This window comes from Salmo salar, chromosome 03 (assembly GCF_965601325.2).
Source record: "Salmo salar chromosome 03, fSalSal1, whole genome shotgun sequence".
Taxonomy (NCBI): domain Eukaryota; kingdom Metazoa; phylum Chordata; class Actinopteri; order Salmoniformes; family Salmonidae; genus Salmo; species Salmo salar.
Genome location: NC_138293.1, coordinates 83,995,250 through 84,022,188, shown reverse-complemented (window position 1 = coordinate 84,022,188; position 26,939 = coordinate 83,995,250). Strand labels below are relative to the sequence as shown.

Genomic DNA, 26,939 nt, shown 5'->3' with positions numbered 1-26,939 from the left:
TAGGTGACACTGACAATCTATTGGAGTCTAGAACCCCCGAGGACAAAATATTCCTTTTTGAGACATTCTCAGAAAATGAATTCTCATGATTGTTTTCTCAGAGCCCTAACTGTGCCTTCCTCCTCCAATGGTAATGACAATGAAATTCACCTTCCTTTTGAATGAATGGCTTGCAAGGCTGTTTTTCCCAGTCAGAATAAGATACTGGTCTGAAGTTGTAATGTTATTATAATGAGGTTGTAAAGATGTCATAATGATGTTGTTATGATGTGGTTCAGTTGGTAGAGATTTGAGCTTACAATGCCAAGGGTTGTTGGTTCGATTCCCGCTGGGGCCACCCATACAGATTTTTTTATTTTTTATGCACACATATATGGCATATATTATATAAGATCATATATGATGTTGTTGCAGGGTACCACTGATCCTGGTGGGGAATAAGTCAGACCTGGTAGAACACAGCAGTATGGAGACCATCCTGCCCATCATGAACCAGTACTCTGACATTGAGACCTGCGTGGAGGTAAGAGAACACTGACTGGTTACTCTGTTTACCGCCGCCATTTTGGGGCTAAACTGACAAGTGCCTAGCAAGAGTACATTGAGAATGACCATATAGCTAGGCTAATGAAAGTTGTTGTGTTTCACTTGAGTTGAGGCTCAATCGAAATGGTTTTAAACCACTAGAAATGTATTTAAAGGGTCTCTGATCATCTGATGAATGGAATTCAGGACTACAGAACTTTGATCAACAATGGTTTCATATTCTATCCCGGTTCTGAAATCCAAACAGCTGAAAACGGCATAAACAAATGGAATTGATGCATTGACCTTGTGATGCAGGTTGTCTGCTGGCCCTGGGCTGGGAGACTCCTAATGTTTCAGCTAACTCCTGACTCCAGTTAGAATGTTATCTGATGGCTGGTAAATTAGTCTGTCTTTCTGCTGCAGAGACCCTGGCAGTATTCATTATGGCACACAACAAAACATTTTGCAACATAAAATAAAAATAAGCGTTTATTAGCCAAGTCCACATAGTAAATTAGCCTTTTTCAGTCAGTTTTTTTGTTTTATTTGGTGCCTAATGAACATGACCCCTCTGTCTTTCTACTGAGTGACTGAGTGTGTGCACTGTGTGCTGAGACCCACTTCTATCATGGAGGAAAGTAGTTGGCTACATTACTCTTCCATTGGTCTCATGTGACAGCCCAGTCACATGTCCTCTGGCTAGATTAGTTACAGGATAAAAGTAGTGGAGGTGGAGGGGACGACGTGTTGGAACACACACACACACAGAGAATACACACAGTCAGATGTGTTAGTGACAGGGGTCTGTCTCCTTACCAATACATGGTGGTTAGACCACAGCAGGGATCTGTCTCCTTACCAATACATGTTAGACCACAGCAGGGGTCTGTCTCCTTACCAATACATGTTAGACCACACCAGGGGTCTGTCTCCTTACCAATACATGTTAGACCACAGCAGGTGTCTGTCTCCTTACCAATACATGTTAGACCACAGCAGGGGTCTGTCTCCTTACCAATACATGTTAGACCACAGCAGGTGTCTGTCTCCTTACCAATACATGTTAGACCACAGCAGGGGTCTGTCTCCTTACCAATACATGTTAGACCACAGCAGGGGTCTGTCTCCTTACCAATACATGTTAGACCACAGCAGGGGTCTGTCTCCTTACCAATACATGTTAGACCAAAGCAGGGGTCTGTCTCCTTACCAATACATGGTTGTTAGACCACAGCAGGTGTCTGTCTCCTTACCAATACATGGTGGTTAGACCACAGCAGGTGTCTGTCTCCTTACCAATACATGTTAGACCACAGCAGGGGTCTGTCTCCTTACCAATACATGTTAGACCACAGCAGGGGTCTGTCTCCTTACCAATACATGGTTGTTAGACCACAGCAGGTGTCTGTCTCCTTACCAATACATGTTAGACCACAGCAGGGGTCTGTCTCCTTACCAATACATGGTGGTTAGACCACAGCAGGTGTCTGTCTCCTTACCAATACATGGTGGTTAGACCACAGCAGGTGTCTGTCTCCTTACCAATACATGTTAGACCACAGCAGGGGTCTGTCTCCTTACCAATACATGTTAGACCACAGCAGGGGTCTGTCTCCTTACCAATACATGTTAGACCACAGCAGGTGTCTGTCTCCTTACCAATACATGGTGGTTAGACCACAGCAGGGGTCTGTCTCCTTACCAATACATGGTGGTTAGACCACAGCAGGGGTCTGTCTCCTTACCAATACATGGTGGTTAGACCACAGCAGGTGTCTGTCTCCTTACCAATACATGTTAGACCACAGCAGGTGTCTGTCTCCTTACCAATACATGTTAGACCACAGCAGGGGTCTGTCTCCTTACCAATACATGGTTGTTAGACCACAGCAGGGGTATTTTTCTCTGTGTTTTGTTCCACCTGGTTTTGAGGTTACTGTATCTATGTGTTTGTCAGTGTATTGTTCCACCTGGTTTTGAGGTTACTGTATCTATGTGTTTGTCAGTGTATTGTTCTAGCTGGTTTTGAGGTTACTGTATCTATGTGTTTGTCAGTGTATTGTTCTAGCTGGTTTTGAGGTTACTGTATCTATGTGTTTGTCAGTGTATTGTTCTAGCTGGTTTTGAGGTTACTGTATCTATGTGTTTGTCAGTGTATTGTTCTAGCTGGTTTTGAGGTTACTGTATCTATGTGTTTGTCAGTGTATTGTTCTAGCTGGTTTTGAGGTTACTGTATCTATGTGTTTGTCAGTGTATTGTTCTAGCTGGTTTTGAGGTTACTGTATCTATGTGTTTGTCAGTGTATTGTTCTAGCTGGTTTTGAGGTTACTGTATCTATGTGTTTGTCAGTGTATTGTTCTAGCTGGTGTTGAGGTTACTGTATCTATGTGTTTGTCAGTGTATTGTTCCACCTGGTTTTGAGGTTACTGTATCTATGTGTTTGTCAGTGTATTGTTCTAGCTGGTTTTGAGGTTACTGTATCTATGTGTTTGTCAGTGTATTGTTCTAGCTGGTTTTGAGGTTACTGTATCTATGTGTTTGTCAGTGTATTGTTCTAGCTGGTTTTGAGGTTACTGTATCTATGTGTTTGTCAGTGTATTGTTCCACCTGGTTTTGAGGTTACTGTATCTATGTGTTTGTCAGTGTATTGTTCTAGCTGGTTTTGAGGTTACTGTATCTATGTGTTTGTCAGTGTATTGTTCCACCTGGTTTTGAGGTTACTGTATCTATGTGTTTGTCAGTGTATTGTTCTAGCTGGTTTTGAGGTTACTGTATCTATGTGTTTGTCAGTGTATTGTTCTAGCTGGTTTTGAGGTTACTGTATCTATGTGTTTGTCAGTGTATTGTTCTAGCTGGTGTTGAGGTTACTGTATCTATGTGTTTGTCAGTGTATTGTTCCACCTGGTTTTGAGGTTACTGTATCTATGTGTTTGTCAGTGTATTGTTCTAGCTGGTTTTGAGGTTACTGTATCTATGTGTTTGTCAGTGTATTGTTCTAGCTGGTTTTGAGGTTACTGTATCTATGTGTTTGTCAGTGTATTGTTCTAGCTGGTGTTGAGGTTACTGTATCTATGTGTTTGTCAGTGTATTGTTCCACCTGGTGTTGAGGTTACTGTATCTTTGTGTTTGTCAGTGTATTGTTCTAGCTGGTTTTGAGGTTACTGTATCTATGTGTTTGTCAGTGTATTGTTCTAGCTGGTTTTGAGGTTACTGTATCTATGTGTTTGTCAGTGTATTGTTCTAGCTGGTTTTGAGGTTACTGTATCTATGTGTTTGTCAGTGTATTGTTCTAGCTGGTTTTGAGGTTACTGTATCTATGTGTTTGTCAGTGTATTGTTCTAGCTGGTTTTGAGGTTACTGTATCTATGTGTTTGTCAGTGTATTGTTCTAGCTGGTTTTGAGGTTACTGTATCTATGTGTTTGTCAGTGTATTGTTCTAGCTGGTGTTGAGGTTACTGTATCTATGTGTTTGTCAGTGTATTGTTCTAGCTGGTTTTGAGGTTACTGTATCTATGTGTTTGTCAGTGTATTGTTCTAGCTGGTTTTGAGGTTACTGTATCTATGTGTTTGTCAGTATTGTTCCAGCTGGTTTTGAGGTTACTGTATCTATGTGTTTGTCAGTGTATTGTTCTAGCTGGTTTTGAGGTTACTGTATCTATGTGTTTGTCAGTGTATTGTTCTAGCTGGTTTTGAGGTTACTGTATCTATGTGTTTGTCAGTGTATTGTTCCACCTGGTTTTGAGGTTACTGTATCTATGTGTTTGTCAGTGTATTGTTCTAGCTGGTGTTGAGGTTACTGTATCTATGTGTTTGTCAGTGTATTGTTCTAGCTGGTTTTGAGGTTACTGTATATTTGTGTTTGTCAGTGTATTGTTCTAGCTGGTTTTGAGGTTACTGTATATTTGTGTTTGTCAGTGTATTGTTCTAGCTGGTTTTGAGGTTACTGTATCTATGTGTTTGTCAGTGTATTGTTCTAGCTGGTTTTGAGGTTACTGTATCTATGTGTTTGTCAGTGTATTGTTCTAGCTGGTTTTGAGGTTACTGTATCTATGTGTTTGTCAGTGTATTGTTCTAGCTGGTTTTGAGGTTACTGTATCTATGTGTTTGTCAGTGTATTGTTCTAGCTGGTTTTGAGGTTACTGTATCTATGTGTTTGTCAGTGTATTGTTCTAGCTGGTTTTGAGGTTACTGTATATTTGTGTTTGTCAGTGTATTGTTCCACCTGGTGTTGAGGTTACTGTATCTTTGTGTTTGTCAGTGTATTGTTCTAGCTGGTTTTGAGGTTACTGTATATTTGTGTTTCTCAGTGTATTGTTCTAGCTGGTTTTGAGGTTACTGTATCTATGTGTTTGTCAGTGTATTGTTCTAGCTGGTTTTGAGGTTACTGTATCTATGTGTTTGTCAGTGTATTGTTCCACCTGGTGTTGAGGTTACTGTATCTATGTGTTTGTCAGTGTATTGTTCTAGCTGGTTTTGAGGTTACTGTATCTATGTGTTTGTCAGTGTATTGTTCCACCTGGTTTTGAGGTTACTGTATCTATGTGTTTGTCAGTGTATTGTTCTAGCTGGTTTTGAGGTTACTGTATCTATGTGTTTGTCAGTGTATTGTTCTAGCTGGTTTTGAGGTTACTGTATCTATGTGTTTGTCAGTGTATTGTTCTAGCTGGTGTTGAGGTTACTGTATATTTGTGTTTGTCAGTGTATTGTTCTAGCTGGTTTTGAGGTTACTGTATCTATGTGTTTGTCAGTGTATTGTTCTAGCTGGTGTTGAGGTTACTGTATCTATGTGTTTGTCAGTGTATTGTTCCACCTGGTGTTGAGGTTACTGTATCTATGTGTTTGTCAGTGTATTGTTCCACCTGGTTTTGAGGTTACTGTATCTATGTGTTTGTCAGTGTATTGTTCCACCTGGTTTTGAGGTTACTGTATCTATGTGTTTGTCAGTGTATTGTTCTAGCTGGTTTTGAGGTTACTGTATCTATGTGTTTGTCAGTGTATTGTTCCACCTGGTTTTGAGGTTACTGTATCTATGTGTTTGTCAGTGTATTGTTCTAGCTGGTTTTGAGGTTACTGTATCTATGTGTTTGTCAGTGTATTGTTCTAGCTGGTTTTGAGGTTACTGTATCTATGTGTTTGTCAGTGTATTGTTCTAGCTGGTTTTGAGGTTACTGTATCTATGTGTTTGTCAGTGTATTGTTCTAGCTGGTTTTGAGGTTACTGTATCTATGTGTTTGTCAGTGTATTGTTCTAGCTGGTTTTGAGGTTACTGTATCTATGTGTTTGTCAGTGTATTGTTCTAGCTGGTTTTGAGGTTACTGTATCTATGTGTTTCTCAGTGTATTGTTCTAGCTGGTTTTGAGGTTACTGTATCTATGTGTTTGTCAGTGTATTGTTCTAGCTGGTTTTGAGGTTACTGTATCTATGTGTTTGTCAGTGTATTGTTCTAGCTGGTTTTGAGGTTACTGTATCTATGTGTTTGTCAGTGTTTTGTTCCACCTGGTTTTGAGGTTACTGTATCTATGTGTTTGTCAGTGTATTGTTCTAGCTGGTTTTGAGGTTACTGTATCTATGTGTTTGTCAGTGTATTGTTCTAGCTGGTTTTGAGGTTACTGTATCTATGTGTTTGTCAGTGTATTGTTCTAGCTGGTTTTGAGGTTACTGTATCTATGTGTTTGTCAGTGTATTGTTCTAGCTGGTTTTGAGGTTACTGTATCTATGTGTTTGTCAGTGTATTGTTCTAGCTGGTTTTGAGGTTACTGTATCTATGTGTTTGTCAGTGTATTGTTCTAGCTGGTTTTGAGGTTACTGTATCTATGTGTTTGTCAGTGTATTGTTCTAGCTGGTTTTGAGGTTACTGTATCTATGTGTTTGTCAGTGTATTGTTCTAGCTGGTTTTGAGGTTACTGTATCTATGTGTTTGTCAGTGTATTGTTCCACCTGGTGTTGAGGTTACTGTATCTATGTGTTTGTCAGTGTATTGTTCTAGCTGGTTTTGAGGTTACTGTATCTTTGTGTTTGTCAGTGTATTGTTCCACCTGGTGTTGAGGTTACTGTATCTATGTGTTTGTCAGTGTATTGTTCTAGCTGGTGTTGAGGTTACTGTATCTATGTGTTTGTCAGTGTATTGTTCTAGCTGGTTTTGAGGTTACTGTATCTATGTGTTTGTCAGTGTATTGTTCTAGCTGGTTTTGAGGTTACTGTATCTATGTGTTTGTCAGTGTATTGTTCTAGCTGGTTTTGAGGTTACTGTATCTATGTGTTTGTCAGTGTATTGTTCTAGCTGGTTTTGAGGTTACTGTATCTATGTGTTTGTCAGTGTATTGTTCTAGCTGGTTTTGAGGTTACTGTATCTATGTGTTTGTCAGTGTATTGTTCTAGCTGGTTTTGAGGTTACTGTATCTATGTGTTTGTCAGTGTATTGTTCCAGCTGGTTTTGAGGTTACTGTATCTATGTGTTTGTCAGTGTATTGTTCTAGCTGGTTTTGAGGTTACTGTATCTATGTGTTTGTCAGTGTATTGTTCTAGCTGGTGTTGAGGTTACTGTATCTATGTGTTTGTCAGTGTATTGTTCCACCTGGTTTTGAGGTTACTGTATCTATGTGTTTGTCAGTGTATTGTTCTAGCTGGTTTTGAGGTTACTGTATCTATGTGTTTGTCAGTGTATTGTTCCAGCTGGTTTTGAGGTTACTGTATCTATGTGTTTGTCAGTGTATTGTTCTAGCTGGTTTTGAGGTTACTGTATCTATGTGTTTGTCAGTGTATTGTTCTAGCTGGTTTTGAGGTTACTGTATCTATGTGTTTGTCAGTGTATTGTTCTAGCTGGTTTTGAGGTTACTGTATCTATGTGTTTGTCAGTGTATTGTTCTAGCTGGTTTTGAGGTTACTGTATCTATGTGTTTGTCAGTGTATTGTTCCAGCTGGTTTTGAGGTTACTGTATCTATGTGTTTGTCAGTGTATTGTTCTAGCTGGTTTTGAGGTTACTGTATCTATGTGTTTGTCAGTGTATTGTTCTAGCTGGTTTTGAGGTTACTGTATCTATGTGTTTGTCAGTGTATTGTTCTAGCTGGTTTTGAGGTTACTGTATCTATGTGTTTGTCAGTGTATTGTTCTAGCTGGTTTTGAGGTTACTGTATCTATGTGTTTGTCAGTGTATTGTTCTAGCTGGTTTTGAGGTTACTGTATCTATGTGTTTGTCAGTGTATTGTTCTAGCTGGTTTTGAGGTTACTGTATCTATGTGTTTGTCAGTGTATTGTTCCAGCTGGTTTTGAGGTTACTGTATCTATGTGTTTGTCAGTGTATTGTTCTAGCTGGTTTTGAGGTTACTGTATCTATGTGTTTGTCAGTGTATTGTTCTAGCTGGTTTTGAGGTTACTGTATCTATGTGTTTGTCAGTGTATTGTTCTAGCTGGTTTTGAGGTTACTGTATCTATGTGTTTGTCAGTGTATTGTTCCACCTGGTGTTGAGGTTACTGTATCTTTGTGTTTGTCAGTGTATTGTTCTAGCTGGTTTTGAGGTTACTGTATCTATGTGTTTGTCAGTGTATTGTTCTAGCTGGTTTTGAGGTTACTGTATCTATGTGTTTGTCAGTGTATTGTTCTAGCTGGTTTTGAGGTTACTGTATCTATGTGTTTGTCAGTGTATTGTTCTAGCTGGTTTTGAGGTTACTGTATCTATGTGTTTGTCAGTGTATTGTTCTAGCTGGTTTTGAGGTTACTGTATCTATGTGTTTGTCAGTGTATTGTTCCACCTGGTTTTGAGGTTACTGTATCTATGTGTTTGTCAGTGTATTGTTCTAGCTGGTTTTGAGGTTACTGTATCTATGTGTTTGTCAGTGTATTGTTCTAGCTGGTTTTGAGGTTACTGTATCTATGTGTTTGTCAGTGTATTGTTCTAGCTGGTTTTGAGGTTACTGTATCTATGTGTTTGTCAGTGTATTGTTCTAGCTGGTTTTGAGGTTACTGTATCTATGTGTTTGTCAGTGTATTGTTCTAGCTGGTGTTGAGGTTACTGTATCTATGTGTTTGTCAGTGTATTGTTCTAGCTGGTTTTGAGGTTACTGTATCTATGTGTTTGTCAGTGTATTGTTCCACCTGGTTTTGAGGTTACTGTATCTATGTGTTTGTCAGTGTATTGTTCTAGCTGGTTTTGAGGTTACTGTATCTATGTGTTTGTCAGTGTATTGTTCTAGCTGGTTTTGAGGTTACTGTATCTATGTGTTTGTCAGTGTATTGTTCTAGCTGGTTTTGAGGTTACTGTATCTATGTGTTTGTCAGTGTATTGTTCTAGCTGGTTTTGAGGTTACTGTATCTATGTGTTTGTCAGTGTATTGTTCTAGCTGGTTTTGAGGTTACTGTATCTATGTGTTTGTCAGTGTATTGTTCTAGCTGGTTTTGAGGTTACTGTATCTATGTGTTTGTCAGTGTATTGTTCTAGCTGGTTTTGAGGTTACTGTATCTATGTGTTTGTCAGTGTATTGTTCTAGCTGGTTTTGAGGTTACTGTATCTATGTGTTTGTCAGTGTATTGTTCTAGCTGGTTTTGAGGTTACTGTATCTATGTGTTTGTCAGTGTATTGTTCTAGCTGGTTTTGAGGTTACTGTATCTATGTGTTTGTCAGTGTATTGTTCTAGCTGGTTTTGAGGTTACTGTATCTATGTGTTTGTCAGTGTATTGTTCTAGCTGGTTTTGAGGTTACTGTATCTATGTGTTTGTCAGTGTATTGTTCTAGCTGGTTTTGAGGTTACTGTATCTATGTGTTTGTCAGTGTATTGTTCCACCTGGTGTTGAGGTTACTGTATCTATGTGTTTGTCAGTGTATTGTTCCAGCTGGTGTTGAGGTTACTGTATCTTTGTGTTTGTCAGTGTATTGTTCCACCTGGTGTTGAGGTTACTGTATCTATGTGTTTGTCAGTGTATTGTTCTAGCTGGTGTTGAGGTTACTGTATCTATGTGTTTGTCAGTGTATTGTTCTAGCTGGTTTTGAGGTTACTGTATCTATGTGTTTGTCAGTGTATTGTTCTAGCTGGTTTTGAGGTTACTGTATCTATGTGTTTGTCAGTGTATTGTTCTAGCTGGTTTTGAGGTTACTGTATCTATGTGTTTGTCAGTGTATTGTTCTAGCTGGTTTTGAGGTTACTGTATCTATGTGTTTGTCAGTGTATTGTTCCACCTGGTTTTGAGGTTACTGTATCTATGTGTTTGTCAGTGTATTGTTCTAGCTGGTTTTGAGGTTACTGTATCTATGTGTTTGTCAGTGTATTGTTCTAGCTGGTTTTGAGGTTACTGTATCTATGTGTTTGTCAGTGTATTGTTCTAGCTGGTTTTGAGGTTACTGTATCTATGTGTTTGTCAGTGTATTGTTCTAGCTGGTTTTGAGGTTACTGTATCTATGTGTTTGTCAGTGTATTGTTCTAGCTGGTTTTGAGGTTACTGTATCTATGTGTTTGTCAGTGTATTGTTCCAGCTGGTTTTGAGGTTACTGTATCTATGTGTTTGTCAGTGTATTGTTCCAGCTGGTTTTGAGGTTACTGTATCTATGTGTTTGTCAGTGTATTGTTCTAGCTGGTGTTGAGGTTACTGTATCTTTGTGTTTGTCAGTGTATTGTTCTAGCTGGTCTTGAGGTTACTGTATCTTTGTGTTTGTCAGTGTATTGTTCTAGCTGGTTTTGAGGTTACTGTATCTATGTGTTTGTCAGTGTATTGTTCTAGCTGGTTTTGAGGTTACTGTATCTATGTGTTTGTCAGTGTATTGTTCCAGCTGGTTTTGAGGTTACTGTATCTATGTGTTTGTCAGTGTATTGTTCCACCTGGTTTTGAGGTTACTGTATCTATGTGTTTGTCAGTGTATTGTTCCAGCTGGTTTTGAGGTTACTGTATCTATGTGTTTGTCAGTGTATTGTTCTAGCTGGTGTTGAGGTTACTGTATCTTTGTGTTTGTCAGTGTATTGTTCCACCTGGTTTTGAGGTTACTGTATCTATGTGTTTGTCATTGTATTGTTCTAGCTGGTTTTGAGGTTACTGTATCTATGTGTTTGTCAGTGTATTGTTCCACCTGGTTTTGAGGTTACTGTATCTTTGTGTTTGTCAGTGTATTGTTCTAGCTGGTTTTGAGGTTACTGTATCTATGTGTTTGTCAGTGTATTGTTCTAGCTGGTTTTGAGGTTACTGTATCTATGTGTTTGTCAGTGTATTGTTCTAGCTGGTTTTGAGGTTACTGTATCTATGTGTTTGTCAGTGTATTGTTCTAGCTGGTTTTGAGGTTACTGTATCTATGTGTTTGTCAGTGTATTGTTCTAGCTGGTTTTGAGGTTACTGTATCTATGTGTTTGTCAGTGTATTGTTCTAGCTGGTTTTGAGGTTACTGTATCTATGTGTTTGTCAGTGTATTGTTCTAGCTGGTTTTGAGGTTACTGTATCTATGTGTTTGTCAGTGTATTGTTCTAGCTGGTGTTGAGGTTACTGTATCTATGTGTTTGTCAGTGTATTGTTCTAGCTGGTTTTGAGGTTACTGTATCTATGTGTTTGTCAGTGTATTGTTCTAGCTGGTTTTGAGGTTACTGTATCTATGTGTTTGTCAGTGTATTGTTCTAGCTGGTTTTGAGGTTACTGTATCTATGTGTTTGTCAGTGTATTGTTCTAGCTGGTTTTGAGGTTACTGTATCTATGTGTTTGTCAGTGTATTGTTCTAGCTGGTTTTGAGGTTACTGTATCTATGTGTTTGTCAGTGTATTGTTCTAGCTGGTTTTGAGGTTACTGTATCTATGTGTTTGTCAGTGTGTTGTTCTAGCTGGTGTTGAGGTTACTGTATCTTTGTGTTTGTCAGTGTATTGTTCTAGCTGGTTTTGAGGTTACTGTATCTATGTGTTTGTCAGTGTATTGTTCTAGCTGGTTTTGAGGTTACTGTATCTATGTGTTTGTCAGTGTATTGTTCTAGCTGGTGTTGAGGTTACTGTATCTTTGTGTTTGTCAGTGTATTGTTCTAGCTGGTTTTGAGGTTACTGTATCTATGTGTTTGTCAGTGTATTGTTCTAGCTGGTGTTGAGGTTACTGTATCTATGTGTTTGTCAGTGTATTGTTCCACCTGGTGTTGAGGTTACTGTATCTATGTGTTTGTCAGTGTATTGTTCTAGCTGGTTTTGAGGTTACTGTATCTATGTGTTTGTCAGTGTATTGTTCTAGCTGGTTTTGAGGTTACTGTATCTATGTGTTTGTCAGTGTATTGTTCTAGCTGGTTTTGAGGTTACTGTATCTATGTGTTTGTCAGTGTATTGTTCTAGCTGGTTTTGAGGTTACTGTATCTATGTGTTTGTCAGTGTATTGTTCTAGCTGGTTTTGAGGTTACTGTATCTATGTGTTTGTCAGTGTATTGTTCCACCTGGTTTTGAGGTTACTGTATCTATGTGTTTGTCAGTGTATTGTTCTAGCTGGTTTTGAGGTTACTGTATCTATGTGTTTGTCAGTGTGTTGTTCTAGCTGGTTTTGAGGTTACTGTATCTATGTGTTTGTCAGTGTATTGTTCTAGCTGGTTTTGAGGTTACTGTATCTATGTGTTTGTCAGTGTATTGTTCTAGCTGGTTTTGAGGTTACTGTATCTATGTGTTTGTCAGTGTATTGTTCTAGCTGGTTTTGAGGTTACTGTATCTATGTGTTTGTCAGTGTATTGTTCTAGCTGGTGTTGAGGTTACTGTATCTATGTGTTTGTCAGTGTATTGTTCTAGCTGGTTTTGAGGTTACTGTATCTATGTGTTTGTCAGTGTATTGTTCTAGCTGGTTTTGAGGTTACTGTATCTATGTGTTTGTCAGTGTATTGTTCTAGCTGGTGTTGAGGTTACTGTATCTATGTGTTTGTCAGTGTATTGTTCTAGCTGGTTTTGAGGTTACTGTATCTATGTGTTTGTCAGTGTATTGTTCCACCTGGTTTTGAGGTTACTGTATCTATGTGTTTGTCAGTGTATTGTTCCAGCTGGTTTTGAGGTTACTGTATCTATGTGTTTGTCAGTGTATTGTTCTAGCTGGTTTTGAGGTTACTGTATCTATGTGTTTGTCAGTGTATTGTTCTAGCTGGTTTTGAGGTTACTGTATCTATGTGTTTGTCAGTGTATTGTTCTAGCTGGTTTTGAGGTTACTGTATCTATGTGTTTCTCAGTGTATTGTTCTAGCTGGTTTTGAGGTTACTGTATCTATGTGTTTGTCAGTGTATTGTTCTAGCTGGTTTTGAGGTTACTGTATCTATGTGTTTGTCAGTGTATTGTTCCACCTGGTGTTGAGGTTACTGTATCTATGTGTTTGTCAGTGTATTGTTCCACCTGGTTTTGAGGTTACTGTATCTATGTGTTTGTCAGTGTATTGTTCCACCTGGTGTTGAGGTTACTGTATCTATGTGTTTGTCAGTGTATTGTTCCACCTGGTTTTGAGGTTACTGTATCTATGTGTTTGTCAGTGTATTGTTCTAGCTGGTTTTGAGGTTACTGTATCTATGTGTTTGTCAGTGTATTGTTCTAGCTGGTTTTGAGGTTACTGTATCTATGTGTTTGTCAGTGTATTGTTCTAGCTGGTTTTGAGGTTACTGTATCTATGTGTTTGTCAGTGTATTGTTCTAGCTGGTTTTGAGGTTACTGTATCTATGTGTTTGTCAGTGTATTGTTCCACCTGGTTTTGAGGTTACTGTATCTATGTGTTTGTCAGTGTATTGTTCTAGCTGGTTTTGAGGTTACTGTATCTATGTGTTTGTCAGTGTATTGTTCTAGCTGGTTTTGAGGTTACTGTATCTATGTGTTTGTCAGTGTATTGTTCCACCTGGTTTTGAGGTTACTGTATCTATGTGTTTGTCAGTGTATTGTTCTAGCTGGTGTTGAGGTTACTGTATCTATGTGTTTGTCAGTGTATTGTTCTAGCTGGTTTTGAGGTTACTGTATCTATGTGTTTGTCAGTGTATTGTTCTAGCTGGTTTTGAGGTTACTGTATCTATGTGTTTGTCAGTGTATTGTTCTAGCTGGTTTTGAGGTTACTGTATCTATGTGTTTGTCAGTGTATTGTTCTAGCTGGTTTTGAGGTTACTGTATCTTTGTGTTTGTCAGTGTATTGTTCTAGCTGGTTTTGAGGTTACTGTATCTATGTGTTTGTCAGTGTATTGTTCCACCTGGTTTTGAGGTTACTGTATCTATGTGTTTGTCAGTGTGTTGTTCTAGCTGGTGTTGAGGTTACTGTATCTTTGTGTTTGTCAGTGTATTGTTCTAGCTGGTTTTGAGGTTACTGTATCTATGTGTTTGTCAGTGTATTGTTCTAGCTGGTTTTGAGGTTACTGTATCTTTGTGTTTCTCAGTGTATTGTTCCAGCTGGTTTTGAGGTTACTGTATCTTTGTGTTTCTCAGTGCTCTGCCAAAAACCTGAAGAACATCTCAGAGCTGTTCTACTATGCCCAGAAGGCAGTGCTCCACCCTACAGGACCCCTGTACTGCCCAGAGGAGAAGGAGGTGAGCAGGGCAGAGGGAAAACTCTAGGTCCCTAGCTACCCTAACTATGTAGTCTGATCAGGAAATACTTTTCCTGGTCAGGTTACACAATCAAAATGTTTCCTAGCGCTACCATGGGTACACAGGCAACATCTACTTTTTAGCTCTCCAAAAATATCATATTTTACATATTTCAAATGTATACTTTGTGTTTTTTCAGATGAAGCCGTCTTGCATCAAGTCTCTAACTCGCATCTTCAAAGTGTCGGACCTGGACAACGATGGCATCCTCAACGACAAAGAACTCAACTTCTTCCAGGTAGGAGCCTCACTGTGGGAAAATAAACCTCGTGGGAACAACTTTCTTGGCGGTAGCTGCAGGCTTGTGTGCTTGATCTGGCTGAAGTGAAATAACCTGATTTACTTTGTTTTCCAATGGCAGTTTATTTTAGCTTGAGTGGAAGAGAGAGGGAGGGATAGGTTATTAGTGGGTTCACCGGTAGCCTGCAGACAGGTGGTTGATTTAGAAACCCTTTCAGAGCATCTTTTGTCCTCTAGTAAATGGTGAAAAGCTGTCTACATATCTGCTTGTGACTTCGTATATCCCAAACCACATTACATTAGTAGCTGTGTCAGACATGTTGGAATAGACTGGTTCTTGCCCATTTTGGTCTCACCAGGCGTCTGTTCAGGTGATGTGTGTTGAGTGATTTATTGTTGAAGCACTTGGATGCAGCATTGTGCCGTCGTGTGTAGGCTTTCATTCTTCGCTCTAGTTCTGTGTGGGTATAGTAGTTCTGTGTGGGTATAGTAGTTCTGTGTGGGTATAGTAGTTCTGTGTGGGTGACACATGGTGTGTTGTGTGTCTGGTAGAGGACGTGTTTCAACATGCCCCTGGCGCCCCAGGCCTTGGAGGATGTCAAGAACGTGGTGAGGAAGAACATGACGGACGGAGTCGAGGACAACGGACTCACGCTCAAAGGTGAGACTGACCACACTGTAGGCCTTCCCTTCTTCTTTCATTCACTTACTCTATTCTCTCTCTCCATCTCTCATTCAATCTCTCTCTATTCTCTCTCCATCTCTCTCATTCAATCTCTCTCTATTCTCTCTCCATCTCTCTCATTCAATCTCTCTCTATTCTCTCTCCATCTCTCTCATTCAATCTCTCTCTATTCTCTCTCCATCTCTCTCATTCAATCTCTCTCTATTCTCTCTCCATCTCTCTCATTCAATCTCTCTCTATTCTCTCTCCATCTCGCTCATTCAATCTCTATTCTCTGCCCACTCTCCCTTGTACTCTCTTCTGTAACCTTCACTAAAGGTCATGCATGAATAATATATTTAAAAACCCTTTACCAGTGTACTGTGTCCATCTCTAACGTTGTGTCTGGGTGTATCTCTGACGTGTGTCCATTCTTCACCCTGATTGGCCACTAGGGTTCTTGTTCCTGCACACGCTTTTCATCCAGAGGGGTCGTCACGAGACCACCTGGACGGTGCTGCGGAGGTTCGGGTACGACGACGACTTGGAGCTTCACCAGGAGTACCTGTTCCCCCTGTGAGTGGACACTTGAACCCCCCTGGACCAGGGTCGTGTACATTACAGCACATCGTAGTAAACCGCTTTACAGTGGAAAACAAAAACGACATGTTCTGGACAGGTGTAGATAGTAATAACTTTCACTCTGTGTTTGAGCGCTTTCTTCCATTTCGCGCCTACAGAACACAACCCTGCCGTACGTATGGGCAACTCTTACCTCTGGGCAGAAAGAGGGAAATATACACCTGTTTTATGTAAGGCTGGACGAGCATAACAAGGACGCTCTGGCCCCAATTGAGTTTCAGTCAATAGCAGATAAAGGACATCTGCTCTGCAGGCTTCCACTTTCTTTCCACTGTGTCAAAGATGTTAAGGTTGAAACCTACTGACCCATCAGGCTGTCTGTGGGTGCATCTTACACTACTTGTTATGACTTGCAAGTAGCACTAGGTCTTTCCCAGGGTGAGCCTTCTGAACAATGCCAGTTTAGCCATAGCACTTTTAATGAGATTAATCCGGAATGTTCTCTTGTCCGTGCCAGGCTAAAAATACCTGCTGACTGCACCACCGAGCTCAACCACAACGCGTACCTCTTCCTCCAGAGTGTCTTTGACAAGCACGACAAAGTAAGTCTTGGATGACATAACTCCTCCTACTGTTGTGTTACCTTCTGCCTCACACAGACAAACATTCCCAGGTTTTCCCAAAGTCCCAGTTGGAAGTTTCCCGGAATCAGGAGGGAATATGCAGGGAGGGAATCCTCCAACCGGCTTTTGGGAAAGTTACCGGAATATTGCAACCATACACAAAGCTATCATATTTTTAGAACAGTGGTCCTAACCCTTTGTGTGTGTGTGTGTGTGTGTGTGTGTGTGTGTGTGTGTGTGTGTGTGTGTGTGTGTGTGTGTGTGTGTGTGTGTGTGTGTGTGTGTGTGTGTGTGTGTGTGTGTGTGTGTGTGTGTGTGTGTGTGTGTGTGTGTGTGTGTGTGTGTAGGACAGAGACTGTGCCTTGTCTCCAGACGAAGTAAAGGACCTGTTCAAAGTGTTTCCCTACATGCCCTGGGGTCCCGACGTCAACAACACAGTGTGTACCAACGACCAGGGCTGGATCACCTACCAGGGTTACCTGTCACAGTGGACGTGAGTTAGGCCAGCATACCTGGACTACACTACCTGTTACCTCTGTCTAACTTGAATGATTTGGTAATGCAGTTATACAGCGCTTTGCTGAAACTCAAACTTCTTCACTTTCATATGCTACTGTAGATGTGTACCAAAGCCTCCCACAGACAGACACACACTAACAGGCTTTCAATTTCTGATTGGCCAGGTTAACGACGTACCTGGATGTGCAGCGCTGCTTGGAGTACCTGGGCTACCTTGGCTACTCAATCATCTGTGAGCAGGAGTCCCAGGCAGCAGCCATCACAGGTAATGTGAGCGTGCGTGACTAGGTTTATATGCTTATTATGTATTGGTGTTAATTATTGTTGATTACATCTATGGTCACTAGAGTTATGTGTGTGTGTGTGTGTGTGTGTGCGTTTGCGCGCACATGCATCTGTATTTCTCGTGCCCTCTTCCTGACCCGTCTCTCCTCCCTCAGTGACCCGTAACAAGCGCATCGACCTGCAGAAGAAGCAGACGCAGCGCAGCGTGTTCCGCTGCAACATTCTGGGAGCCAGGGGGAGTGGCAAGACCAGCTTCCTGCAGGCCTTCCTGGGTCGCAACCTGCTGGTGAGTCCCTGGAGCTACCGGACAACTGGGATGTATTTGTTATGGCACACCCCAGCAAAATGTTTTGCAATGCAACAAATATGTATTTTTTTCTTATTGGACAAATTCAGGTAGTCCCTCCCTGTTTCATTCAGTTTTTTTCCTAATTTTGGTGCCTAATGAACATGATCCTGGCTTTTCCATCGAAGGCTCACTGCTACCTGCTAAGCACACATTTCTGTTTCATAGCTACTCTGAAGTAGCCAGGGAGACACGGGCAGTCTGTTACTGTGTTACCAACTCCTTGAAGACATAGTTTGCTATCTATTATTATTATTATTATTATTATTATTACTATACAAACTGAACTATTTAGCAGTGAGGAATAAAAGGTACTGTTGTATCAATATGGAGTGGTGAATGTGTGTTTTTCTGTGTTAACAGAAACAGCGGAAGATCAGAGAAGACCATAAATCGTTTTACTCCATCAACACCACGTATGTCTACGGCCAGGAGAAGTACTTACTGGTGAGGCTGTGCATCTCTCTCCTTGTATCATGCTTTCTGCCCGGTAACCAGATTAAAACCCCGGGAGATGCATTGTAATACAGTTGTATAATCTATAATACTGTGTTTTATGTGTTTCCAGCTGTCTAGCAGTAAATCATGAGTGTTTTCCCCTCGTATGTTTTGGAAACTAATATGTTCAGTGCTACACAGTGAATGTTAATCACCTGTCGAGTTACATACTATAGAACAAGACTGGTCCAGAGAGAGGCCTTTCTGCTGAAACGTTGACATTGAACAGTCTCAACTATTTCCCTCTTCACCCCTCTCTCCTCTTCTCCCCGCTTCGCTCTCCTCTTTTGTCTCCCTGTAGCTTCATGAGGTGATGCCAGACTTTGACTTCCTCTCAGAGGAGGACCTGGCGTGTGACGTGGTCTGTCTGGTGTATGACGTCAACAACCCGCGCTCCTTTGAGTACTGTGCCAAGGTCTACAAGGTGTGTACAGTACCTCACTGACAAACTGTATCAAATCCATCAGTCCTTAGTTTATTCCTGGGCCTGTATTCACCACATGTCTATAGTAGGATGACTGATCTTAGACCAGGTCTCTCCCCCGTCCATATAATCCTCTTCGTTATGATCTAAAAGGCAAAACTGATCCTAGATCAGCACTCCGCTTGAGATGCTTTGTGAATATGGGCCCTGATCCTTGAGTCACTACACTGGAATAGAGGGACTTCTCAGCTTTCAGCTTTTCACCTTCTGCAACTGTTTACCAAAATGTTATGATATCAGCAATCCTTATCTCGTCTTGTTCTTATAACTAACCTCTGAACTTGAACCTTTTGACCTATGACAGCAATACTTCATGGACAGCAAGACGCCGTGCATGATGATCGCCTCCAAGTCGGACCTGCACGAGGCGCGCCAGCACTACAGCCTGACCCCGCTGGACTTCTGCCGCAAGAACAAGCTGCACCCGCCCCAACCCTGGACCTGCAACACGGTGGATGCCCCCAACAAAGACCTCTACACCAAACTCACCACCATGGCCATGTACCCGTGAGTATAGTCCCCTCAAAGACCATAGTGGTCCTAATCCCATCCTCTGACTTCTGTCACCCCGTCGTCTTTTCCTCCAGCCAGCCCTCTGTGACCTCGTTACGTCCTGTATGATGTCTTCAGACACCCCTGGTGACCCCAGCCCCCCATGTCCTCCATGTCTCTCTCTAGTCCTACATTAAGATGCTTCTTCCTGACAGGGGGAGATATTTTAGGTGCTGTTTTATTTCAGTTCCTTAGCGTTGGCCACTGTCCGTGTGTTGTGGTACGGTAAGTTTAACTGTAAAATAATGACTAGGCCATTTGAAGTCCCAAAACGAAGGTACTCCACTGAAAATCCTTTGGCCTTGAAGGAAGTCTCCCCAGTCAGCTGTACTGAATGGGTGTTATTGACTTGTTGACAGTCTTAGCCATTCATTCTCTATGAGAGGTAGAGTTAGTCTTAGTACTTCATTTAAGAGATTAGCCATTGGATTAGATTAATGTCTATTTAATTGAGCCTTAAATCTCAGCTTTACGGGGAAGAACTCCAGTTATCTAATGTTAAAAGCATTGGTTTTCCCAAGGCATAGAGAGCTAAGAATCCAGGCCCTCGCTCTTCAAATGACTGGACTCTAGGATGGAAATCCTTTGACAGAAATAATCAGCAGGTTCTGCTCTATACACTACAGTACTTCACCTGTTTCAGACATCTCTCTTGATCGTGAACAGAGTTGTTTAAGTAGTTAGGACACTACTATTATTCTGCGTTCATTGGGTATTTGGTATGGACTGTTTCAGTAGCGTCTCCGGCTGCAGATAGATTGTAGGTCAGAGTGACTCATGCTGTATAACCCAGGCCAACAGGAAGATTATAATGGTTTACTTCCATGTGTTTTTAATGGTCAATCTGGAGATTCTGAGACGGGTTAGCTGTTTTTATTGAATTACCCTGAACTTTCTCATCACTTTGCCACTATTTCCTTCATTCTCTGTGGCTTTTCCCCTTTTCTACCTAAGGATGATTGTGGTATTACCACTTAATGAAAGGTGTATATTATTACAGAGGACATTTGTCTCCTCCTGTATGTTATTACAGAGGACATTTGTCTCCTCCTGTATGTTATTACAAAGGACATTTGTCTCCTCCTGTATGTTATTACAGAGGACATTTGTCTCCTCCTGTATGTTATTACAGAGGACATTTGTCTCCTCCTGTATGTTATTACAGAGGACATTTGTCTCCTCCTGTATGTTATTACAGAGGACATTTGTCTCCTCCTGTATGTTATTACAGAGGACATTTGTCTCCTTTTGTTTTCTTCAAGATCCTTTTTTTGAAGTTGAGGAAGAGGCCAACATTAGCCATACTTAAAAATGCCTTGTATGTGAAGAATGTTCCTCAAGATATGTAACTTTCATAATGCTCAGTACTTAGTTCTTACCACTTTCTCTGTATTACTGTACTTAGTAAAGTAATAACCAATCTTCTTTGCCTTTCTTAATGATGGAGTTATTGTATCATAACCCAAAGTCCAAGCAAGAACAGGGTCTGTCTTTCAGGGTTCTGCCATCCCACGGTGATGTTTCCATGGAAATGTGTACGAATGTGAATCTGACTTTGTCTTTGTGTGTTTGTATGTGCGTGCGTGTGTTGTGATTGTCTCCTCAGCCACGCCAAGCTCCGCTGCATGTGTACCTGCAACAGGTGCACCTTCTGCATCTGTCAGAACATCCTCCGGTCCCAGCTACTGACAAATATAAAGGCCAAATTCTACAGTGTTGTTCTGAACAGGTCCATACTGTAAATACTGTAGTGTTTAACAGCTCGTTCCCCCCCCCCCCGACGCCCCCATGAGGCGAGAGGGGGGAACCTCGCTTTCTAACCTGGGTGAAGGTTTTTCTCCTCTTCTCCCTCAATGCTTCCTAATAGTCAGGTTTACACTGCATATCCACAACGGAAAACTGGGAAAAATGTAGGCCTGATTTGTACATCTCCATTGAATTTCATATGATTGAATCGGTGGGTTTATAAGACTGTTTATAAGACTGAAGTACTCATATCGGCTATAGAGTTGACAAGAAGGTTTCAAGACTCCATTTATTTGCTCTCCTTATTTGCTTTTAACTCAGTCAAGGGGATTGTCCAAGCTGCTTCTGTCCCTATCTCTCTTACAACAAGAGAGCTCAGTCCAATGCAGCTAGTGTTGCCCCTCGATTTGTTTATTTTTATCACTGGTGTCAAAGGTCGTGGAAGGGGGTGCACTGAGTTTTGTTTTTATAGGACGACTGTGAGAAGGTTCTGGTGACTTTTTAAAAGGAAATTCTACTCCAAAATGAATGATGCCGACACCTCTATCTATGATACCCCACAGAAAGGAGCCCAATAACATATATATTTTATGGCTGACTCTTTTACCATAGCCTATACATGGCACTCTACCAATGTTCCCTATAAACTGCACGCGAGTGCGGCTGCACACCTCCTCCAGGACTGCCGCGCAGAAGAAATGCCTTGCTACACAGAGACCAAGAGATTTAACTTCACTGAGTTCACCCAATTAGTTTACTATATAGATCAACGTTTTTTCTGTGATCTAATCATCATGATATCAGCCTGTTTTCAATGCAACAAACCAAAACAAATCTAACTGCAAGATTGAGTCTGTGATTTATGTTGTAGGCAGAGCGAGAGCACAAACGGAGTAGAGTTCTATTGGTCAAGTAGCCCACAAGCTCTTTCAGTAGCCCACAGGCTCTTTCAGTCACCCGCGAGTGAATGTGCTTTTCAGATCAGAGCCGCCTGTGTGCACATTAGTTGATATTCTTTGCTAGTTAGCGAGTTATTAGCCCAGTTATAGATTTTGCCAATGCTAATTCTGTGTTCTTATACTCAAACAAAATCAATTGGGATCCCAATCAGGGCCCCTGGGCATGTGCCCGATTGGTAATCCAGCCATGCCTAAAGTACTCCAAAATTAGATCAATTTAGCTTTTATTTTGGTGATTTTCTAGTTCTCAAAGATTATATTATAAAATATATATAAATAGGTAAATTATGTTTTCTACAAACTTTGTCTGGTTTTAGTCGTTTTAAGTTTAAACTGAAAGCGTTTTTCATAAGAGTATGTATATATGTGTGTTTACGTACGTGCATGCATGCATGCATACATACATACATACATACATACATACATACATACATACATACATACAGTTGAAGTTGGAAGTTTACGTACACCTTAGCCAAATACATTTAAACCCCGTTTTTCACAATTCCTTACATTTAATCCTAGTAAAAATTCCCTGTCTTAGGTCAGTTAGGATCACCACTTTATTTTAAGAATGTGAAATGTCAGAATAATAGTAGAGTGATTTATTTCAGCTTTTATTTCTTTCATCACATTCCCAGTAGGTTAGAAGTTTACATACACTCAATTAGTATTTGGTAGCATTACCTTTAAATTGTTTAACTTGGGTCAAATGTTTCCGGTAGCCTTCCACAAGCTTCCCACAATAAGTTGGGTGAATTTTGGCCCATTCCTCCTGACAGAGCTGGTGTAACTGAGTCAGGTTTGTAGGCCTCCTTACTCGCACACGCTTTTTCAGTTCTGCCCACAAATTTTCTATGGGATTGAGGTCAGGGCTTTGTGATGGCCACTCCAATACCTTGACTTTGTTGTCCTTAAGCCATTTTGCCACAACTTTGGAAGTATGCTTTGGGGTCATTGTCCATTTGGAAGACCCATTTGCAACCAAGCTTTAACTTCCAGACTGATGTCTTGAGATGTTGCTTCAATATATCCACATAATTTTCCTGCCTCATGATGCTATCTATTTTGTGAAGGGCACCAGTCCCTCCTGCAGCAAAGCACCCCCACAACATTGTCGTGTCTTTGGCATCATTAAAACTGAAGACATATTTATCAAATAACTCTCTGTAATTATTATTACGCGATTAAACTGATTAATCGTTTAACTGTAATTAACTAGGAGGTCGGGGCACCAAGGAAAATATTTAGATTACAAAGTTATAATTTTCCTAATATAACTTTCAGATATTATAATATCTGATCTATTAGTCTTCTGATTAATAACGTATTAGTTACCTCACGTCAGTCTCATTCCAAACGTCGTAAATTGTTGGTTATCTGCACGAACCCAGTCTTCACTATGAGTCATCCATACATCAATTGTCTTAAAATAATTTATTTACTAAGTAATTCACAGAAATGCATAACAAACAGTAGATATCGTTACAAGAAATGATAGAGGAATGTGCCCTAGTGGGCTAAACCGGCATGGCGACTTGTTAGACAAAAGGGGGGTCACCTGAGAAGGCACTACAGAGTTGATAATTATAACAATTGAAATGATAATCCTTTGCACATGAACGCTCACTCATTCGGGAATAATTGCAATCAATATATATATATATTTACGCTCAGTGTGTCGTCGGGATCTTTGTTGAAAAGTTCGTATCTGTTGGAGAGTTTGTCCGCGCTCTCTCTCTCTCTGTCGTGGTTAGAATGGATCGTTCAGAGTGACATTCATTCATGTCGTTATAGGACAGATGTTTCGTCGGTCTTCGCGTTCAATGATACCGAATTCCTAGCTGCAGACTAGTAATTAATATCAAAGACTTGTTCTTATTCTGTCGGTATCGATAGTCTAAGAGTTTAACCACGTGGTATGGTTAAAGTTCAGAAAGAGGAATGCATGGTCTCCAACCTTTAGCCATCTCGTAATTGAGGTTCACTTGGTCTCGTGAAAGAAAACCAAAGTGGGGGTTTTATTCGGGACATAGAAAAAGGCTGTCTCATGACGCCAGGTCCTGTCTGTGTCCCTGGGGGCATGCCAAGGACTTAGTTAAGACTCCAAAGGGAATTGGAGTTTCCTTCATTAAACAGTCCAAAATCACATTACACAATTTCACAAACAGTTCCATCCTTATTCATTCATTTTATACAACCATGTAGATGTAAGTCTCATAGCTGAGGCTATTGTATAAACATGATTATGGTAATATGGCCGTATTGTCTCTCATGAGTTTCACAAAATTGTACCAAACGGACCAGTTCGTAGCTGGATTCTTCACCGATCTTTTATACCTTCTCCAGAACCTGAATATTGTTCGGTTGTCAAGTTCTGTGAGGTGGAAGAACTCCTTTGTTCTCTATGAAAACACACTCTCTCTCTATACTGGGGCCATGAGGCAGGATCTTCTCATAGGAATTTATGACTGCTCTAACAGAGCCTGGGTGTGGGAGACAGAGGTAGGGGGATGGTGCATAGAAAACCCAAAGAGGGCAACGTCATGACAACATGATGCTGCCACCCTCGTGCTTCACGGTTGGGATGGTATTCTTCGGCTTGCAAGCGTCCCCCTTTTTCCTCCAAACATAACGATGGTCATTATGGCCAAACAATTCTATTTTTGTTTCATCAGACCAGAGGACATTTCTCCAAAAAGTACGGTCCTTGTCCCCATGTGCAGTTGCAAACCGTAGTCTGGCTTTTTTATGACGGTTTTGGAGCAGTGGCTTCTTCCTTGCTGAGCGGGCTTTCAGGTTATGTTGATATAGGACTCGTTTTACTGTGGATACTTTTGTACCTGTTTCCTCCAGCATCTTCACAAGGTCCTTTGCTGTTCTGGGATTGATTTGCACTTTTCACACCAAAGTACATTCATCTCTAGGAGACAGAATGCGTCTCCTTCCTGAGCGGTATGATGGCTGCGTGGTCCCATGGTGTTTATACTGGCGTACTATTGTTTGTACAGATGAACGTGGTACCTTCAGGCGTTTGGAAATTGCTCTCAAGGATGAACCAGACTTGTGGAGGTCTACAATTTTTATTCTGAGGTCTTGGCTGATTTATTTAGATTTTCCCATGATGTCAAGCGAAGAGGCACTGAGTTTGAAGGTAGGCCTTGAAATGCATCCACAGGTACACCTACAATTGACTCAAATGATGTCAATTAGCCTATCAGAAGCTTCTAAAGCCATGGCATAATTTTCTGGAATTTTCCAAGCTGTTTAAAGGCACAGTCAACTTAGTACATGTACACTTCTGACCCACTGGAATTGTGATACAGTGAATTATAAGTGAAATAATCTGTCTGTAAACAATTGTTGGAAAAGTTACTTGTGTCATGCACAAAGTAGATGTCTTAACCGACTTGCCAAAACTATAGTTTGTTAACAAGGAATCTCCAACCTAAGTGTATGTAAACTTCCGACTTCAATTGTGTGTGTGTGTGTGTGTGTGTGTGTGTGTGTGTGTGTGTGTGTGTGTGTGTGTGTGTGTGTGTGTGTGTGTGTGTGTGTGTGTGTGTGTGTGTGTGTGTGTGTGTGTGTGTGTGTGTGATTTTTTTAAAATTTGTTTTGGTGTGCACAGTTTAGCAGTGGTGGTGCGCCGCGGCAACAGTTTACCAGTGGTGGTGCTCCGCGGCAACAGTTTAGCAGTGGTGGTGCGCCGCGGCAACAGTTTAGCAGTGGTGGTACGCCGCTGCTAAATAAATACTGGGGAAACACTGTAGGCTACGGTAGTGATCCAAAAATAAAGGAACTCAGCCCGGCTTTAAACTTATTCTTGAAAGTTGTAATAGTAGAATGCACAAGGTACATTTTTAATATTGGGTAGTGCATCATCAGTTCCTCTTGTCATGTTAGTCATTGCATAACTTAGAGCTATTTATAACTTGTCAGAAATATCCAGATCAACTAGCCCATGTCGGATGTGTTTCTATTGAGGTTTTTTAGCCCATAGATATTGTTAAAAAAAAAAATGCCACTCAAATATCACAAAAATACACATTAGACATGGCAAAATGTATAGAATTGCAAGAAAATGTGCTTTAAAACTGCGAAATGTTCTTAGAACACTATGACAATTGTTTTTAGAATTGCAGGAAATAAGCTTTGAACTTGCAAAATTCTCTCCACCAACAAGAGAGGTGTGAACAGTTTGTGTCATGAACAGTGCTTGTGCCCATAGAAATAGACATGATGTTGGAAGGGGCCCCGAGTTAAAAAGTTTGGGAACCCCTGGGCTAAGGTAACATAATACTATAGGTCTGCTGTAAGGTAACATAATACTACAGGTCTGCTGTAAGGTAACATAATACTACAGGTCTGCTGTAAGGTAACATAATACTACAGGTCTGCTGTAAGGTAACATAATACTACAGGTCTGCCGTAAGGTAACATAATACTACAGGTCTGCTGTAAGGTAACATAATACTATAGGTCTGCTGTAAGGTAACAATACTACAGGTCTGCTGTAAGGTAACATAATACTATAGGTCTGCTGTAAGGTAACATAATACTACAGGTCTGCTGTAAGGTAACAATACTACAGGTCTGCTGTAAGGTAACATAATACTATAGGTCTGCTGTAAGGTAACATAATACTACAGGTCTGCTGTAAGGTAACATAATACTATAGGTCTGCTGTAAGGTAACATAATACTATAGGTCTGCTGTAAGGTAACATAATACTACAGGTCTGCTGTAAGGTAACAATACTACAGGTCTGCTGTAAGGTAACATAATACTATAGGTCTGCTGTAAGGTAACATAATACTACAGGTCTGCTGTAAGGTAACATAATACTACAGGTCTGCTGTAAGGTAACATAATACTATAGGTCTGCTGTAAGGTAACATAATACTATAGGTCTGCTGTAAGGTAACATAATACTATAGGTCTGCTGTAAGGTAACATAATACTATAGGTCTGCTATAAGGTAACATAATACTACAGGTCTGCTGTAAGGTAACAATACTACAGGTCTGCTGTAAGGTAACATAATACTACAGGTCTGCTGTAAGGTAACATAATACTACAGGTCTGCTGTAAGGTAACATAATACTACAGGTCTGCTGTAAGGTAACATAATACTATAGGTCTGCTGTAAGGTAACATAATACTATAGGTCTGCTGTAAGGTAACATAATACTATAGGTCTGCTGTAAGGTAAAATAATACTATAGGTCTGCTGTAAGGTGGCCTAGTTGTAATGTGGTTGTGTGTCTTCCTCATCTCTGCTACAGCCTCACACAGCACTCCCACTCTGCTCTCACCACCGTGACAGAAGGCTTTACCCAATTATCTGCCACACTGCACCATCATGTAACACCTGTGGTG

At 40.6% G+C, this 26,939-nt stretch overlaps 1 protein-coding gene across 2 annotated transcripts in view; it reads left to right on the top strand.

Moving 5' to 3' along the window:
* Positions 1-26,939, top strand: part of LOC106601792 (mitochondrial Rho GTPase 1-A) — a 43,858-nt gene that overhangs the window by 9,584 nt on the left and 7,335 nt on the right. The window contains exons 6-18 of one of the 2 annotated variants that reach the window (XM_045715590.2): positions 415-523; positions 13,901-14,002; positions 14,202-14,300; positions 14,855-14,963; positions 15,422-15,542; positions 16,066-16,150; positions 16,519-16,664; positions 16,855-16,955; positions 17,131-17,261; positions 17,685-17,768; positions 18,121-18,243; positions 18,608-18,810; positions 20,462-20,584. In XM_045715590.2, the coding sequence (XP_045571546.1) occupies positions 415-523; positions 13,901-14,002; positions 14,202-14,300; positions 14,855-14,963; positions 15,422-15,542; positions 16,066-16,150; positions 16,519-16,664; positions 16,855-16,955; positions 17,131-17,261; positions 17,685-17,768; positions 18,121-18,243; positions 18,608-18,810; positions 20,462-20,584 (1,536 nt within the window). The remainder of the gene's footprint in view (positions 1-414; positions 524-13,900; positions 14,003-14,201; positions 14,301-14,854; positions 14,964-15,421; positions 15,543-16,065; positions 16,151-16,518; positions 16,665-16,854; positions 16,956-17,130; positions 17,262-17,684; positions 17,769-18,120; positions 18,244-18,607; positions 18,811-20,461; positions 20,585-26,939) is intronic. The other variant, XM_045715592.2, reaches the window with a different exon arrangement.